Genomic DNA, 19403 nt, shown 5'->3' on the forward strand with positions numbered 1-19403 from the left:
CTATGCAAAGATCTGGTGCAGAGGATTCCCAGCAGAAAGAACAGCAAATACTACAAGTTAGATTTCTTCAACAAACCTAAATAAGCAGGTCTACATGGCTAAAACACAGTAGCTATGATCTACAGAAGCATGGTATAAGATAACTAGTTAGGGACAATAGTATATAGAACCTTCTAGGCTGTGGTAAGAATTACAAATTGTATTTGAAGTGCAACGAAAAAAAAAAAACAACCTCATTGGGCATGTTAAGAAAGGGCATGACACAACCTGATTGTTTTTAAAAGATCATTCAGCTCTTAGGAGGGTGTTGTTTGGGGTTGTGGAGGATAGCAATGAGCAGACAGAATGGGAGACTTTTGTGGTTGCCCAGGTGAGAGATGACAATAGCTTGGACTAAGGTTGTGGCAATAGAGAGGGAGCAAAGTTGATGACTTGGAGATATATTTTGGAAGTGAAGAAAACATGACTAATTAATTGAGTGTGGGGATGAATGAAAGCAACAAAACAAGGATGACTTCTAAATTTTTGGAATGAACAACGGAGTAGAACCATTTGAGGAGGAACAGGTTTGGAGGGGGTGGATATCCGGAGTTCTGCTTCTGAGATGCCTGTTAACCATGATAATAATAGTATCTACCTTGTAGGGTTGTTGTGAACAACGAATACGAAATATGAGGAGAATTTAGATCTGTACCTGACATGTAGTGATTCTTCAATAAATACCAGCTATGACAATTATTCCTCAAGTGGAGATGTAAAGGTAGTGGAGGACATAAAAGAGTTCTGTTGTGAGGCCAGGACTAAAGATACAAATCTGAAAGTTATATAGGATTCAATGTTGCTCAAACCATTTTTGGTGAAGAACTTTTATCTTTATCTACCATGGATCAACACTGCAGTGAACTAGATGTGTTTGAATCTCCAAAATTCATATGTTCGCATTCTAACCCCCAAGGTGATGATATAAAGAGGTGGAACCTTTGGAAGGTGGTTAGGTCATGAGGGTGGAGCCCTCATGAACGGGACTAGTGTCCTTATAGAAGAGACCCCAGAAAGTTCCCTTGCTCACTTCCACCACGTGAAGACACAGCAAGGAGTCAGCAGTCCATGAGCTCGGAATTGGGCCCTCATCAAATAAGGAATCTGCCTACATCTTGATCTTGGACTTCCCAGTCTCCAGAAGTGTGAGAAATCAGTTTCTGTTGCTTATAAGCCATCCAGTCTACGGTATTTTGTAATAGCAGCCTAGAAGACAAAGACAAGCACTTTTGTGAAATCCAACAAAACTGAAGGCACTTTTAAGAGCACTAGTACTCAAAGCCAAGGGAGGCCCTGGAGGAGGCCCTGAGACACATTTAACTCAAGTACCTCTGAGTGTATTACGGTGGAGGCACAGGAGAGTTCAGTAGGCTGAAATAACACAACGCTTGCTTACACGAACACCCGAGCAAGGGGAACTCACGCAGATTTACAAGTAATCTGTTTTAATTAGGTGTAAGAAAAAAAAGCCCATTCACTCCTGCAGGAACTCCCTCCTCTTCGCACAGATGTGGTATCTGAAGAGCAAGACACTGCTTCTCCACTACCTCCACCCAAATACTTCAGTGTAATCATCAGAGGTACAATCTAGCGCTCGGACTGCATTCAGTATCTCAAGCTCCTTCCCTACCAAGCTGGGCTCCACTTGGGCACAGAACGATTATCAGACTTGGTAACTACCAAGCTGTTCCCTAAGGATGCTCTTAGGCCCCAAGCATAAGCACCTCCGTTAATAATTCACCACTCTTGCCTTGTCATAGGCTTTTCTTACTCAAAACTCTGCTCCAGCGAGTGTTCCGGGGGCCTGAGGCAGTTGGCACGGGCTAGGCCAGAGAGCACCTGCACTGATTCTTAGGAGAAAAGGTCCTCTTTCTGGGTGAGAAAGTCAGTAAAGTACAGGACGCTTTATAAAGTCCTTCAGGCAGCAAAACTTGCTTAACTTCACACTTTCTTGACAGGCAATACCCACGCAGGCAATACCTCCTCCGGGACCCGTAGCAGGCAGGCTGCTGTGCCTGGCAGGCCGGCTCCTGGGTACAAGGCTCTCGCGCAGCCCAAGACAGCAGCGCGCGGGCTGCGGGAGAGTGGAGTTGCAGGGACCCGGCGGAGAGCCGCTGTCACTCAGAGAAGCTCTCGGGACTCCGGGGCTCCCGCGAAGCTCCGGACGGGCGTCGCCGAAGCCCAGAGTCCCGGCCCAGCCCCTCCGCACGGTGGGCGCCTCGCCCAGGCGAGCGCGCGAGGTCGGGCGGGGCCGGGGGCCGGGGGCCGGGGGCCGGGTGCCGCCCGGGGAGGGGGCGGGGCCGGGACTCTGGCTGCAGCGCGCCGGGGTTGGGAAGCTGCCCCTCCGGCCGCGGCGGGCGAGGGGCTGCGCCGGCCGCGAAGCGCATGCGCGCTGCCGAGCGGCTCCCGCTCCCTCCCCGCCCACCTCTCCCTCCTCCCCCTCCCCCTCCCCTGCATCCTCGCCGCTCTCCCTCTCTCCTCGCCCGCTGGGTGCTGAAGTTGGGCGGATGGCAGCAAACCGACTCTGCTAGAGGACCGAGCCACCCAGCCCCGCTCCCCTGGACCCATCGGCGCGCTGCCCACATCTCCAGGCGACCGGGTAAGACGCTGCCTCCAAACCGAGCGGTGCTAAGTAAATGACATCAAAATGTCTGCTTTGCACCAATGGATGGATTTTTTTCAAGGTAGGGGGGAGGTGAAGGAAGGAGGGGGCGGAGAGCGCGACCGCCCATGCCCCGGCGGGGGCGGTTGCGCGGCGCTGGGGTCTAGGCTGTGGCCGCTGCGCCCTGGGCGGGAGCGGGGGCTGCGCCGCGGGTCCGGGAAGTTGAATCCCGCGTCGCTGCCTAGACGCGGTCCGCTAGCTGCCCTCAGCTGCTGCGGGGAACCGAGCGAGTGTCCTGCCCGCCAGGAAACGCTCGGCCAGGTCCCAGAGTTCCCGCGGAGAGCCGGGCGCCTGCTGGGGGCGGCCAGGAGGGCCGGGCCGGGGGCGCGGGAGACCCCCCGGGGGCGCGAGGTGCCGCGGGTTTTGTGCGGTTGGCTGGGAGCGAGGAGAATGTGCAATAACAGTGTCCAATGGACCGATCACCTCGGGTGCTGTGTTTCCTCCTTTATGTCTCTTTACCTTTGGGAATATGCACTGCTCAGGTGGGGAAGGTGTTCGCAGAAGAGGTTGCGAAAATGAATCCTTTGAGCAGCAGTGAAATACCGGAGGGGTGTGTGTGTGTGTGTGTGTGTGTGTGTGTGTGTAGGGGGTGGGGGGTCTCTTTTGTTCCTTCCCCTCCCCTTAGTCAAAGGAAAGGGAGTCCTGGTGTGTGCAGCGCGGGGTGGATTCTACAGCCACCGAGGGGGCGAGGACGAGGAACGCCCACCAACCGCGAGCCGCTGCCCGAATGGGCGCATCGGAGCCTCCTTTGCTGTAGGTGATGATGGTCTTTCCGTGATCGATGGAATCAGTTTAATCTCTGCCTCCCCGCCGGCCTCCCTGCTGTCCCTCTTCGAGTGCTGCGGCAGAGGCTGGATGCAGACACGGCCGCTTTCTGCTCTTCTCCCTGCCTCTCTGTCTCCCTGGAAAATGCCGGAGGACTAGAGAGGATGGCGGAGGGACAGAGCTGGCCTCGGAAGCTGCGGGTGGGAGCTGCTCCTCGCGAGCCGGAGGCTGCTGGCACCGCGTCCGGGGCAGCCCGCGCCAGCCTCGGGAGTCCCTGGGCTCCGGGAGAGCGAGCCGGGGTCGCCTGGCCACAAAAGATGCCCGCGCGCCCGCCCGGCGTACGGGACCCGCCCTGCGCCCTGAGCCCTGCGCCTCGCCCGGAGCCCGGGACGCCGGCTTACCTGGGAGAACCCCTGTCGCCCAGGGACGATTGACCCTGGCTCCTGGCATAACTCTCCTGACCTCCCCTGACCTTTCCGTAAATGCTTCTTTCCTTAAAAGAGTCTCTGTAAGATTTGTCTGGAGAACTTCACACGCTTCAGAGTTCTTTCTTTTCTTAAATTGTTTTACGGCGAGATTCTCTCCAGCGTGGGATCGCTTTCACAAATAATAAAGAGAAATCTTAGTTTGGTTCCCATCTAGAATAAGCAGTTCTGAGGCTGGGTGCCATCTGCATTTCCGGCGTTCATACATACTGGTTTTCCGGGTGATAAACCCTTCTGAAAATCATTTAATTGAAGACGTGAGAATTGATTTTTATTCGTGTAGTGGAAAATAATGCTTTCCTCCTCAATTCATAGCTGCTAGACGCTGCGTGTACGAAATAATTTGCAAACCGTGAAACATTTAAAGTACATTGTACTTGTTTCCAAAGTCTTTTGTAGTAAGAGTATTATCCAAGAAATATACATTATAGCACTCCTATCTAATGAAAGGGTGGTTTAATACAAATGAATGAGAAGTTTGACCCCCTCCTGTTGTTACTATTGTTAAGCCATTTCTTCTGTTAACATGAACTAAAACAGTAATTAGCACACTCATGGGAGACTGGATTTATTCACTAGTTTTTATAATCTTTTGAAACCTACACTTAGAGCGACCATAGGAAAGTAGTTTATTTAGTTTTAGGCAACGAGAAAATAAGCGTTTGTTATTACAAAAAGATGGGTGGTATTATTTATTAAATAAGATAAATCTCCATGGCAATGACATCTGATCTCAGAGCCACGGGCACTCATCCTTCCTCCTGAAACTAGTCTGAAAGATTAAGAAAACCGTCTAATTTACAGAACAAACAACATAAGGTGTCTGTTATGCTGATTGATTTCGACCCTTTTTGCTATAGTTCCTCAACGACTCCTTGGCGTTTAGTCCCCATGGAAGGGAATTAACAAGGACAGTTAATTTACTATCCTGTTCATTCTAAGGCAAACAGCATTTCCTTCTCAAATAGGTATCTCTTTGGTTGTAGGGCTCTTTCTCTGAGGTACTCATTTATTTGAATTCATCATGTTTAAGGTCTAAGTTCATTATCATTCCTATAAATATTTTATACTTTTGCATAATAAGAAATGATAATAAAAATAATAAACCTTCCTTAACATTTCCTGCCACGAGGGTCATGGTCTTTGAAGAAAAGGAAAAATATATATTCTTACCCATTTGTTCTTGTTACAGCCAAGTAAAAGTGAAAATTTTGAATCTGAATTGATCAAAATTCTGGTTGACTTACAGAGTAAAGTCTAAGAAAGAATTTACCTGTTCATCTAAAGCTGTAGAGATAATGGCCTTTGTGTCAGAAGTCCATTTGCTAAAATCATGGGCTTTCCTGGAAAAGGAAGGTAGGCATGGATAATGATGTACGACGCTAAGAGGGCTAGGAGTCCATTCAACCACATTTCTGCTGAGAATCCTGTTTCTGATACTCTCCAGCTCTGCTTACTTAACACTGAAAATACTGCACTACCAAGGAGGGCAAATCGAAGGACCACTATATATCCAGAGGATGAGAATAATGCTATGTGATGTTAAAAGCATTTTATTTCACCTGATCGCTATAGTTAGAGTATAAGTGTGAATGCATTGGGGAGGCTTAAAATTATATGACATTTCCAAGAGAGTGTCATGGGTCCTCAGACAAATATATTTTTATGGAAAACCTTAAAATAATCCTTTGCTATAGGTAGCCAATAGGTAACCAAGACTTTCAATGTGAGACTAATGGATACTCCCACCTTCCTTCTCTCCCTACCCACAGTTATCTCTGAAAAAAAGACACTTTCCTAACTTCCAAAGAAATTCATTTAGACTATTATTTCTGCTATTGTGCCAGCACCTGGCACGGTATCTGGCAAAAGCAGGTGTAAAATAATTTTTCCTAAATTAATACATTTTGCAGGGTCGACATGGCTCACAAAAGTCTTCCAAGGTAAGAATTGCATTTTTAAAATCAGCACTTAACACTGTTTACCAAGTACACTAGTTGGGCTCCTGAAACTCATGTTTATGGTTCTACATCTTTGGAGGAAGCAATTTTCAGAATTGTCATTTTGAGAATATATATGTGTTTAATACAACGTTTATGTTACTGATTTGTTTCCCAATTATAAAAGCAATATTTGCTTATTTTAGATCCCCTACAATACAAAATTACCTATTGGCAGATATGGATGTGAAGAGCACAAATTTTGGGTCAAGCTGGCCTTAGCTTGTATTGTGGCTCCTCCCTTTAAAAACTTTATTGCTGTAGGCAAGTTACTAATCTGTCCTGAGCCTCAGTTTCCTCAGACATACAAGAGGGATGAAGGCAGGATGCAAGCATAAATACAATGCAGTGTATATAAAGTACTGAACAGAGTGCTTGGCATGTACTGAATGCTTATAATTATCTCAATATCTAAAGAATTGCTATTGAAAACACAGCATAGTTTACCACAAGTTTATTTTCTTTATATAAATGTACCATTGTTTTAAGAATTTGAATCATGTTGTAGAACAGGGGTCCCCAACCCCTGGGCTATGGATGGGTACCAGCCCATGACCTGTTAGGAACCCAGCAGCACAACAGGAGATGAGTGGCTGGTAAGTGAGCATTATCTCCTGAGCTCCTCTTTGTGTCTGATCAGCAGCTGACATTAGATTCTCATAGGAGCGTGACCCCTATTGTGAACTGTGCATGCAAGGAATTGAGGTTGTGCACTCCTTATGAGAATCTAATGCCTGATGAACTGATGTGGAACAGTTTCCTTCCAAAACTATTCCTCCACCCCCACTGCCATCCGTGGACAAATTGTCTTCCACGAAACTGGGCCCTGGTGCCAAAAAGGTTGGGATGGCTGTTTTAGAACTTCATACTTCTAAAAAAAATTAACATTCCTTTGTTGCTGTTTCTCAAGAAATTAAAATTGATATTTTTAATGCGATTTAGTGACTGCAAAATAGTTCACCTTATGGATGTCTTTATTTAGCCATTCTTTTATCTTTGGGTTTTGATCCTCATGCCTAAATTTTGTATGCATATCTCTATTGCACTTTCTCCTTTGGGCACGATGCTTAGAACAGCTAGTTCTTGCCAACATAATGCCATTCTTTAAAAAATCTTTGCTAACTTGATAGGTGAAAATAATATTTTTCAAACTTTTATTTCTTTGGCTACCAATAAGACTGATTACTTTTTGACATACTGGTAAGCAGCTTTCGTCTTTGAGGATGGCTCGTTCAAGTCTTTAGCCTGTGTTTCCACTGCTATTCTGGTCCATTTCTCTTATTTGTTTGAGTGCTAATATTAATTTTTTAAAAGGCAACAGCAAACAAGGAAAGGAAATGCTCAGTGACAAAGGCTCCATGTGGTAAAGACACAAAGATCACTGTGGCTAAACCAGAAAGGCTGGATCAGCCAGGGTATCGGGGTTCATCACATACTGCTATACCCCCGAGTTTTCCAGACTTTACTGTTCTTTTTAGAAGTCTAGAACCAGTAAACAATTTGCTCACAAACACCTTACTATGAGAAGCTTGTGTCTGAAGAGTTCCCAGATAGTCATGGATTGTTTCTGCCAGTTGCCAATGTTATGGAAGAACTTCTGAGTTTTTCTGAGATAAAGGGGTTGAAAGGAAAGATGGGAGTACATGGAGAGCCTAGGGACGTTCATTGTGACTTCTCATCAGAATGACTCAATTAAGCTTAATTATAAAATCATATCAGGTTAGAATCATATCTTACCTCAACTTGTAAGCTCTAGGTGAAATTTAAACATGTTAAAAGTAAGAATTTAATGTGTTACCTTAATGAGCTCTGTATCTGCGATGTTGCACATGATTCAGTGGTCTTGTAAGCTCCTGTTTTTGACTTTTAAAGTTCTGTAACTTTTGATAAATTTGGTTTCAAAAGTTTAATTATCTAGCTTGGAAAATCTACAAAGTCCTTAGGTATTAAACTATCTAGAAAGTATAAATGTTTTTGTTTTGTTTTTTTGAGACAGGGTCTCACTCTGTCACCCAGGCTGGAGTGCAGTGACTCAATCATGGCTCACTGTAGCCTTAACCTCCCTGGGCTCAGGTGATCTTCCCACTGCAGGAGCTGAGACTACCGGTGTGTACCACAACGCCTGGCTAATTTTTGTATTATTTGTAGAGTTGGGGTTTCGCTGGTCTTGAACTCCTGGGCTCAAGCAATCAATCCACCCACCTCAGCCTCCCAAAGTGCTAGGATTACAGGTGTGAGCCACTGTGCCCAGCTGAAAGTGTAAAAGTTTATGATCATCAGTGGTACCAGTTTATCAAATACAGTAAAACCTGAGTAATTCAAAATTTATAATGATGAGAGTTCCCTTTAGGAGAAGCAGTGACCTATGGTGGAAAATAACATCTATTTCAAATAGAAATGGATTTGAATTTTTACTCTACTATTTATTAGATGTGCAGGGTTTTTCATGAAATTATAGAAGTACTTTATACTTTGTATTCTAGCATAAGTAATAAATATCTAAAATCACTGAATTTCTTAAGCTTTGTATGTGAGATTTTTTAAAATCCCTGTGTCAGTAAATATAAGTCTATTGTAGTCAATGATTGTGGTTCACAAAGCAAATATTTACTTCCTTATCTCGGGTCACAGGCTTTTCACAGTACAGTACTGCTGATTGGCTGTTGAAATACACAGATTATAATTCAAGAGCCATCGCATTACAGTAAAACAGACACAACCTGGGGGAAATTATGATATAAATGGAATGAGCATGTGAGTGTTTATTTCTTTTTAAAAATTATCTTGACTCTTCCCAATAGTATAGTGAGTTAAATCCAGTGAAAACTCTTGTGAAAGTTGTTACTTTCTCTATTTTCCAGTCTCTATGAAAGGTAGGAGCCTGTTTTTTTGGTGTATTTATGATAAGTCATGTAATCTACAGATTTTATGAGTTAATTTTGGCTCTTGGTAGATGACCCCATGTCCACGTCCTGTTACCCTAAACTCTCTTATTTTTTCAGGATTTATTTAATCAAACTCAACAATATTTGAAAGTTTGCTATTTGAAAAACAGCAATCCATATGATTGAATTCATTTGAGGCAAAAAAGCTTTTGGAAAATTGCTCTTAAAAGAAGGAGACTTTAAAAGCAGAGAATGTAATTTGGTGGAAAGAGCCCAGGTTTTAGATTCAAATAACCAGGGATTTAGTCTTCACTTCTTTGAGCCTTAGTATCATTATCTGTAAAACTGAAGACAATTTAAAAATGTTAAAGGATTAAAAGAAATTATGTCTATAAAATCCTTCATATATTGGTACTCAGTATGAAAATATCAGGTATTTTACTAGAGTTAATAAATCAAAATAGATACAAGAAACATCATGTAAACAATAAGTGCTTGAAGGGGTTTTAATTTTGTGCCAGTATTTGTCTTGACTAATTGGTCCTTATTAATGTTTAGGTTGTTCTCCATGTATTTCCTGTGTTATCCTTTCCTGACTAGTTTGTTTCACCAACCTACTTATAAACATATTTGAGCACCTACTATGTGCAAGACTCTGTGATGTTTTTGGATACAAAGATTAATTAAACATGGTCCCTTTCCACAAGGAATTCATATATAAGCTTCTTCAACTTATTTTTCTTTTATCCGGTGAGTACTGGTCATTCTAAGCTGTGAAGTCATAGCTAAATACAACATGGGAGTAATAGGCAAAGATTTCCTTAGGGTTTAGCAATAGACTAATTGATCTCAAAATTTAGGAGCCTCTACTACTAATATTCAAGCAAGCTGCTAAGCAGAGACTCAGAGATAAGAAGAAGAAAATCAGGAAGTGGCTCTGTTTGTGGATGATTTAACAACCTCAACCATAATATCAAAACAACAACAGACTGGAGGCTTAACCCTCTTTGTGAACCTACCTCAACACCCAATTCCTTCTCATTGAAATAAAGAAAATGTGTACATACATCTGTACTATGCCTTTTCCTCCCTCACTTACAGGCTACCCTGTGTAATCATTGTAATGTAAGTTATTCTAAAACGCTGGTGTAGGGGATGAACAAAGGGGGAAGAGAGTGAGATCCCTGCCCTTCTTCGGGGTTCACATTTCCCATGCACTAGCAATATTTTAGAATTTTTTCCTGATATTGTTGCAGTTCCATCTTTGATTACAATCTGTTTATAATATAGTACCTTGACCAAAAACCCAGAGTCCTCGGTTTGGATGAAAAAAAAAAAGAAACATTTAATTTTGAGAAAGAAAACCATTTTCAATACCAACTTGTTAAAATCACTAGGGCAATTTCTAAATCTAGCAGTTAGATTTGCCTTGATCTAGAAAGATTTTATATGACTTATAAGATCAGAATGAAGACTTCAAACCCTTTCTAGAAATATGTCATGAATATCTAGTTAATATGTGTAACTATGGAAATGAAAGACATTGACATTGTGAATCAATTAACTTGAAGGTGAGCTCTGCACTCTTGTCAGCCACTACATTTAACACGCTTGTCATTAAATCTTTGACCGGGCTGTTAATAAGTAAAAATGTACGCTAATGTAAGATTTGAACCTATTTCTTTCTCAATTTATTTATACTCAGCACTACCATATAGTATTTTACCTGTGACCTGTGAGTTTAGTATGATCAAAATTCACTAGATAAAAGCAAAGGAAAATTAGTATCTTTTATTAGCGCACTAAGGCATAGACATGCTATAAAGCAATACAATGACCTATATAATTTACGAACTATTAGGATTAACTGATGCCGTATTGTGAATTGGAGTATTAAATACTCCAATGTAAATTGAGGTAAAATGCTTCATTGTGAATTGGAGTACTAACATTTTCCCTACATACTGTTTGGGTGAGGCTTGACATTTGATTTTCCCCACTCTTTCTTCTTATTATTATTGTTATTAGTATTTCTAAATAGATAAATTGAGGAGAAATCTAATAGTTCACAGAAAAATAGGTGTTTACTCTTATTTTATGTAATTTTAGGATGTTTACATAATTTTGTTGCCTGCAATTTAAAACGTATCAAGAACTCAAACGTTCTCTCTGCCAGGAAACAAACAAACAAACAAAACCCTACTGTCTTATTTTCTTCTGGTAGTCAGGAATAAACTGCCCTGATTGTGATTTCTGTGCTAGTTTTTGAGAAAATAATATTGGCAAATTTGACTCAAGCTATTGGAGTCCATGTTTTCTTCATCTACTCAAGTCCAGTAACTTCAATTTTCACTGATGAAGAAATATTTTAGATTAAGTTACTTTTAGTAAATTCAATGTCTAATGACCACCTGTGTTTATATAAATGATGGATTTCGTCGAAAGTTACATTTATTTATCATTTTAAAGACTCAAAACCAAACAATAGAGAAGTCCTTCCCACACTGGAATTGTCTCCAAAATGTAATATCTTGAAAAGATGATTTTGTGTGTCAGTATATGCATATATGTGTGTTTCCCCTTTTATTTATGGGAAACAACTGACATGATGCCTGCATAATCATATCCGAATATTCAGGAAGAAAGGATACATGCTTGAGAATAGAGAGGGAGGCACCAGTGAGATGAGAAGGAGAGTCAAGTAAAAAGCAGGAAGGCTGGGCTCAGAAAACAAGACTATTAGTTAAAAACTCATTATATCTTAAAGTATAATATCATTCAATACGTGATTATGTAACTCTGCTATATTATGTAACCACTTCCAGTTTCGTGAATTCATGTGACCTAATCTTAAGAAGGTAATTTTTCCCATTAATTCAGTAATTTCATTGACTGAACATCTGAGTAATGCAAGTGGGGTTTCATAAGGTAGAATTCCATTAAATAAATGTTAATTCCAGGAAGGAAAAAATGTGAAGCACTTTTCTTGACCTAACATCGGTTATGTTAAATAGTTTAAAATTCTCATAGGTGATACTGAAATTCAATCACGTTGATAATCTATCCCCAAGTTTTCTTTCTAAATGCAACTATTTAAGTACATCTTATATAAAATTAATTTTATCTTTGTGGTGCAAAGAACTTTATGTCTTGTTTCAAAATACCAGCAATGAATAAATGTGTATGATAAACTTTTTCTTTTTCTTTTTATTGAGCAACAGGGCATTGCAATGACTTAATATCTAAAATATTTATTAAGACTTTGGGGGAGTGACAAGTGAGCTTGGAAAAGCTTGTCTGCTCATTGCCACTGAGATTGTTTTTAAGAGGATGGAGATTTATGACTTAGTAGGATCACTGAATGTGGTTACTCAGTGAGGTGGCTGATTGCAACCAAAATCAACTTTGGCACTTGGTGTGCTGGCCTCTGACTATTAGCCCCAAGAGAGTTCTAGTCTGGTTAGATTTGAGGGAAAAAGAAAGAGGTTATGTGCCTGAAAGTAGAGATCAGAGGATACAGTCTAAAAAGTTATATTAGAGAGAGGTAGCAACAAAGGAAAGAGAGAAAAGTCTTTCGGTGCATTGGTAAATACAACCTGTGTGGGTCTGAATTTCCAAGTGCTTGCATTAGATTTGCAAGTTTTCTTCAGTTTCTGCTACTCATCAGTTTTACCTCTTCTGTTTCCTGCCTTCTTTTTCTTAATGTGCTGTGTAATTCAATCCTAACTCTGTACCAAAGAATAGCAAAATTTAAAAAAAAAAGGCCAAGTCTGAGGGATCCTAAAGAATAAAGAGATAAGGCCTATATGTAAATTTCTGTTGTTGTTATATTCTAGGAAAGAAGTAAAATGCTGTGAGAAGTCAGCAGCATGAGATTAATTTTAAATAGCTAGACCAGGATCTGGCAAAAGTGTCATAGAGGTTGTGACATTTTCTCAGATTATTGAAAGATAGAATTTTGACAGACAAAGAAAGGTTTCCAGGCTCAAAGACAATGTAAATAAAGATAGATGCAGAATCAGGAAAATTAAAACCATTTTGTGCACAGTATTTCAAAAGCATACCGCACTCACAGGAAATCACTAGATGATAAGGCTAAAAAATAGGATATATACTGGCAACTGTTAATATCAGAGTAGAAAGGTAGAATTTTCCTTGCTAGGCAGAGTGCCGCTGAAGCTGTCTGAGCAGAGGATTACCAGGTAGGAGCTGTGCTATGGGACAGGCACTTCATCAGTCCATGCAGTGGGGTGGTCAAGGGAGTAGGAACACCACAATTTCAGCTGTCCAGGTGAGAGAAGAAGAGGCCTAAACTGAGAAACAGCCAAGGGCAGGGTCCATGGGAAGATGATGATGTGAGAAAATGTTTGAGTCAGAGCCTTCAAGACTTGGTGAACAAAAAGATCTAGAAGATGTAAGAGGAGCTATAAAGCTGTCAGGGAGCATTTTAGTCTATGAGTCTGGGAAATAAAGATGTCATAAGACATGCAAGAGTCAAACTGATGAAGAGGTTAGTGAGGAAATAAATTGAGTTCGGTCTGGGAAATAGTTTGACATAGCCATCAGAGTTCTCACAGATGTTTAGTACGCCATTGATTAAAAAGCCTCAGGGATATTGGTAGATTAAGTAGGAAGCAACAAGTATGATCTTAGGCTATGTCAGTAGAGCCATATAGCATCTAGAATGAAGTTGGCAATTGTTATGTTCTATTCTGCACATCCAAGTCACAATTGCAATGTTATTCTGAACTTATTTTTGACACCATCGTTAGAAGTCAAGAATACAGGTGGTGAAATTAACTTACAAGACAAAATAATTTGTGTGAGACATGGCTGGAGGAATTTGTACTTTCTTAACCTGGAAGACAGTGGTTTCCCTGGAAGATATGTGTGTTTCACCATTTGGGGAAAAGCCGTGGGAAAAGATTATACATTCTAAATTGTCCCAATGATATGATGAAAATAATAAAACCACCTTGCAGAGTTGTAGAGAGATAATGTGTGCAGTGCACCTAGAACACATTTCGTATTCAATGTGTCTTTGCTCTTATTGTTACCTTAGGAATAGCATTAGAATCAGTGGACACGCATCATAGAGATGTTGCCATCCTATTGGAAATAACTTTTTTGTGGTTTTTTTTGTTGTTGTTGAGATGGAATCTTGCTCTTGTCGCCCAGGCTGGAGTGCAATGGCATGATCTTGGCTCACTGCAACCTCCACCTCCCAGGTTCAAGCAATTCTCCTGCCCCAGCCTCCAGAGTAACTGGGATTACATGTGCCCACCATCACACCTGGCCAATTTTTTTGTGTGTGTATTTTTAGTAGAGACAGAGTTCCACCATGTTGATCAGGCTGGTCTCAAACTCCTGACCTCAGGCGATCCACCTATCTGAGCCTCCCAAAGTGCTGGGATTACAGGCATGAGCCACCACACCTGGCCAGAAATAACTTTTAAGAGTCATAGCCAGCTGGTTAGGTAAACTGCCTTGAAAGGTAGCAAGTTTAATGTCACTGAAAAAATGTAGGGTAGACAAATACTTGACAGAGATGTCATGGAGGAAATTTAATGACTGGGAGGCTGAATGAACTACAAGGCCTCATTCTAACTCTGAGGTCCAGATGGTACCAGAGAATTTGGACTGCAAACCCAAGAGAATGAATAGAGCTAGAAATAAAACTTGAAAGTCTTTTACGTCCAGGTAACAATAGTAGAAAAGTGCCAAAGGAAAAAGAGAAGAGAGCAGGTGAGCTTAGAATTCTGGAGCATATTTGCATGAATGGACATGTGGAAAAAGAAGGAAACTAAATATACACATATGCATACATGTATACATGCATATATTCATGTATATACACATTCATACATAAGATGGTCAGAATAAAAATGTGTTATAAAGAGAATGAAGACACTGTAATATGCCATAAAACCAAGAATGTGGAAATTTTTTAGCCAGTTTTATTCATATGTATATTAATCCTACACCAAAGATTAGAAAAAGTTTAAGAAAGGAGATCAGCTGAGTTATGTCATGTGGAGAAAGGGTGAGTAACATCAAGACCAGGATGACACATCAGATTTTGCAATAAGGAAGTTACTTGTGTTTGTCTAGAAAGTACTTGTGATTAATGATTTATATATCATCTATTTCCAAAAAGTTTGAGGCAGCTTAAATAAAAGCACTTTCACACAAGACAGTAAAAATAAAACAAAATAAAGATAAGAAACCACCAAGAGAAATAAATGGGGGAAATAGCGAATGTACCACAAAACCTGGATAAGATCGTTATTGTAATAGGAGCACTACCTTTTAGCTATGTGGTTCCTGGCAGCCAAAATAAAAGGGTAACAGGAAAGATTATCTATAATTCATTGGTTAAGGAAGGAAAACAGATCTTTAGGAGAATTTTTGTTTGCTGGCACTAAATTCCATGAAGAGTATATCCCATGCATTCTTAGATAAGAGGCTGTGACATGTTAGACAATGTGATCAACAGTGGTTCTGCTGAAGATGCAGGTTTGCTTTAAATTGCTGTTTCTTCTTTAAGGCCTTGAAGTTCAAGTGTGCAATATTAAGATGAGGCTGGTAAAAGCCAATAAGGCAGTAATATTTCTTGTGGGCATAGACCAGGTGGGCGTCTGAATACTCCTGGGTGTGAAAAATCAGCATAAGAGAGCATTAGAGAAGAGGACATCTCAGAGAAGAAATGCAAGGATAGTGCCATGAACGTGAGGAGAGAGAGCACCAAGTGTCCTGCAACCTCCTTTCCTTGGCACTTGCCACTCCCTCTGCCTAACAAGCTGTTCCCCAGTCTTTCTCATCATTCAAGTTTCCATTCAAATGTCACTACTTCAAAGAGACTCTAAGAACTGTCTTCTTAATGTGGTCCCTTCTTCATCCCTCCTCATATCTGTCACTTATCTCTAACAATAATCCATTTTATTTAATAGTATTTAGTGCTCTGTTAAATTATTTTATTTGTTATTAGTCTCCCTTGTTCCAGAAACTGGAATGTAAGCTAGTACACCAAGCAGTGCCAGTGACTGATATGTTGAAGGAATGAATATTTTATGAATAGGAAAGAACTCAGCTCGGTACTGATGTGATAATAAATAGGATGGTAGTATTGGGCATGGAGTAAATTCTTTCTAAAATGTTAGCTGAGAAGAGGATGATAATTATGATAAGGACATAATTTTGTCCTGGGAATATCAAGAACACTGGGGCTTGGAGGAAGAGCACATATTCTCTGTATACATTTCTGTCCACTCACAAAGTGCAGGAGTACTAATGTTAATGGTACTAATATGAATTGATTATGATTATAAGGGGTGGAGCCTAAGTGGGAAGAGTACAAAGAGTCCTATATCATGGCAAACCCCCTTTCCTCTCATATTGGATCAGATTGTTTGATAGTGCCTGATATGGTTAGGCTTTGTGTCCCCATCCAAATTTCATCTTGATTTGTAATTCCCATAATCCCCACATGTCTAGGTACAGACCTGGTGGGAAGTGATTGGATCATGGGGGCGGTTTTCCCTATGCTGTTTTCATGATAGTGAATGAGTTCTCACAGATCTAATGGTTTCATGAGAGGTTCTACCCCTTTTGCTCACATTCTTCTGTCTCCTGCCGCCATGTGAGAAAGTCCCAGCTTGCTTCCCCTTCACCTTCCGCCATGATTGTAAGTTTCTTGAGGCCTCCCCAGCCATGCAGAACTGTGAGTCAATTACATTTCTTTCCTTTATAAATTACCTAGTCTCGGGTATTTCTTTTTTTTATTCTTTTTTTAAAAATTATTATACTTTAAGTTCTGGGATACATGTGCAGAACATGCAGGTTTGTTACACAGGTATACACTTGACATAGTGATTTGCTGCACCCATCAACCGGTTATCTACATTAGGTATTTCTCCTAATGCTATCCCTCCCCTAGTCCCCCACCCCCTGACAGGCCTTGGTGTGTGATGTTCCACTTCCTGTGTCCATGTGTTCTCCTTGTTCAACTCCCACATATGAGTGAGAACATGCAGTGTTTGGTTTTCTGTTCCTGTGTTAGTTTGCTGAGAATGATGGTTTCCAGCTTCATTCATGTCCCTGCAAAGGACATGAACTCATCCTTTTTTATGACTGTTTCGTATTCCTTGGTGTATATGTGCCACATTTATTTTATCCAGTCTGTTATTCATGGGCATTTGGGTTGGTTCCAAGTCTTTGCTATTGTGAACAGTGCTGCAGTAAACATACATGTGCATGTGTCTTTATAGTAGAATGACTTATAATCCTTTCAGTATATACCCAGTAATGGGACTGCTGGGTCAAATGGTATTTCTGGTTCTAGTTCTTTGAGGAATCGCCACACTGTCTTCCGCGATGGTTGAACTAATTTACGCTCCCACCAACAGTGTTCCTATTTCTCCACATCCTCTCCAGCGTCCGTTGTTTCCTGTCTTTTTAATGATTGCCATTCTAACTGGCGTGAGATGGTATCTCATTGTGGTTCTGATTTGCATTTCTCTAATGACCAGTGACAATGAGCTTTTTTTTCATATGTTTGTTGGCTGCATAAATGTCTCCTTTTGAGAAGTGTCTCTTCATATCTTTCACCCACTTTTTGACGGATTTTTTTTTTTTCTTGTAAATTTGTTTAAGTTCCTTGTAGATTCTGGATATTAGCCCTTTGTGAGATAGACAGATTGTAAAAATTTTCCCCCTTTCTGTAGGTTGCTTGTTCACTCTGATGATAGTTTCTTTTGCTGTGCAGAAGCTCTTTAGTTTAATTAGATTCCATTTGTCAATTTTGGCTTTAATTGCCATTGCTTTTAATGTTTTACTCCTGAAGTTTTTGCCCATGCCTATATCCTGAATGGTATTGCCTAGGTTTTCTTCTAGGGTTTTTACAGATTTAGGTTTTATGTTTATGTCTTTCATCCATCTTTAGTTAATTTTTGTATAAGGTGTAAAGAAGGGATCCAGTTTCAGTTTTCTGCATATGGCTAGCCGGTTTTCCCAACACCATTTATTAAACAGGAAATCCTTTCCCCATTGTTTGTTTTTCTCAGGTTTGTCAAAGATCAGATGTTTGTAGATGTGGCGTTATTTCTGAGGCCTCTGTTCTATTCCATTGGTCTATATATCTGCTTTGGTAGCAGTACAATGCTGTTTTTGTTACAGTAGCCTTGTATAGTTTGAAGTCAGGTAGTGTGATGCCTCCAGCTTTGTTCTTTTTGCTTAGGGTTGTCTTGGCTATACGGGCTCTTTTTTGGTTCCATATGAAATTTAAAGTAGTTTTTCTAATTCTGTGAAGAAAGTCAGTGGTAGCTTGATGGGGATAGCATTGAATCTGTAAATTACTTTGGGCAGTATGACTGCTTTCATGATACTGATTCTTCCTATCAATGAGCATGGAGTGTCTTTCCATTTGTTTGTGTCCTCTCTTATTTCCTTGATCAGTGGTTTGTAGTTCTCCTTGAAGAGGTCCTTCAGATCCCTTGTAAGTTGTATTCCTAGGTATTGTAGCAATTGCGAATGGGAGTACACTCATGATTTGGCTTTCTGTCTGTCTGTATTGGTGTATAGGAATGCTTGTGATTTTTGCACATTGATTTTGTATCCTGAGACTTTGCTGAAGTTGCTTATCAGCTTAAGGAGATATTGGGCTGAGATGATGGGGTTTTCTAAATATACAATCACGTCATCTGCAAACAGAGACTATTTGACTTCCTCTCTTCCTATATGAATACCTTTATTTTTTTCTCTTGCCTGATTGCCCTGGTCAGAACTTCCAATGCTGTGTTGAATAGGAGTGGTGAGAGAGGGCATCCTTGTCTTGTGTTGGTTTTCAAAGGGAATGCTTCCAGCCTTTACCCATTCAGTATGATATTGGCTGTGGGTTTGTCATAAATAGTTCTTATTATTTTGAGATACATTCCATCAATACCTAGTTAATTGAGAGTTTTTAGCATGAAGGGTGTTGAATTTTATTGAAGGCCTTTTCTGCATCAATTGAGATAATCATGTGGTTTTTGTCACTGGTTCTATTTATGTGATGGATTGTGTTTATTGATTTCCATATGTTGAACTAGCCTTGCATTCCAGGGATGAAGCTGACTTGATCATGGTAGATAAGCTTTTTGATGGGCTGCTGGATACAGTATTTTATTGAGGATTTTTGCATCGATGTTCGTCAGAGATATTGGCCTGAAATTTTCTTTTTTTGTTGTGTCTCGGCCAGGTTTTGGATGCTGACCTCATAGAATGAGTTAGGGAAGATTCCCTCTTTTTCTATGGTTTGGAGTACCAGCTCATTTTTGTATCTCTGGTAGAATTCAGCTGTGAATCCATCTGGTCCTGGGCTTTTTTTAGTAGGCTATTAATTACTGCCTCAATTTCAGAACTTGTTATTGGTCTATTCTGGGATGCGACTTCTTTCTGGTTTAGACTTGGGAGAGTGTATGTGTCCAGGAATTTATCCATTTCTTCTAGATTTTCTAGTATATCTGTGTAGAAGTGTTTATAGTGTTCTCTGATGTAGTTTGTATTTCTGTGGGATCAGTGGTGATATCCT

At 40.7% G+C, this 19403-nt stretch overlaps 1 protein-coding gene and 1 long non-coding RNA gene across 4 annotated transcripts in view; one reads left to right on the forward strand and one right to left on the reverse strand.

Moving 5' to 3' along the window:
- Positions 1–850: 850 nt before the first annotated feature.
- Positions 851–2293, reverse strand: LOC140713143 (uncharacterized). Its single transcript, XR_012095008.1, has 2 exons — positions 1811–2293; positions 851–1245 (listed from the first exon to the last, which is right to left on the reverse strand). It is a non-coding gene; the product is annotated as an uncharacterized lncRNA (long non-coding RNA).
- Positions 2294–2500: 207 nt separating this feature from the next.
- Positions 2501–19403, forward strand: part of RGS17 (regulator of G protein signaling 17) — a 119690-nt gene continuing 102787 nt past the window's right edge. The window contains exon 1 of one of the 3 annotated variants that reach the window (XM_008007637.3): positions 2501–2638. Coding sequence is in view for 2 of the 3 variants with exons in the window: in XM_073022326.1 (XP_072878427.1) it covers positions 3429–3454 (26 nt within the window). In the remaining variant the exon portion in view is untranslated. Of the gene's footprint in view, positions 2639–3333; positions 3455–19403 lie in introns of those variants that run through there. The other 2 variants (XM_073022326.1, XM_073022324.1) reach the window with 2 other exon arrangements.

Source organism: Chlorocebus sabaeus, chromosome 13, assembly GCF_047675955.1.
Source record: "Chlorocebus sabaeus isolate Y175 chromosome 13, mChlSab1.0.hap1, whole genome shotgun sequence".
Taxonomy (NCBI): Eukaryota; Metazoa; Chordata; class Mammalia; order Primates; family Cercopithecidae; genus Chlorocebus; species Chlorocebus sabaeus.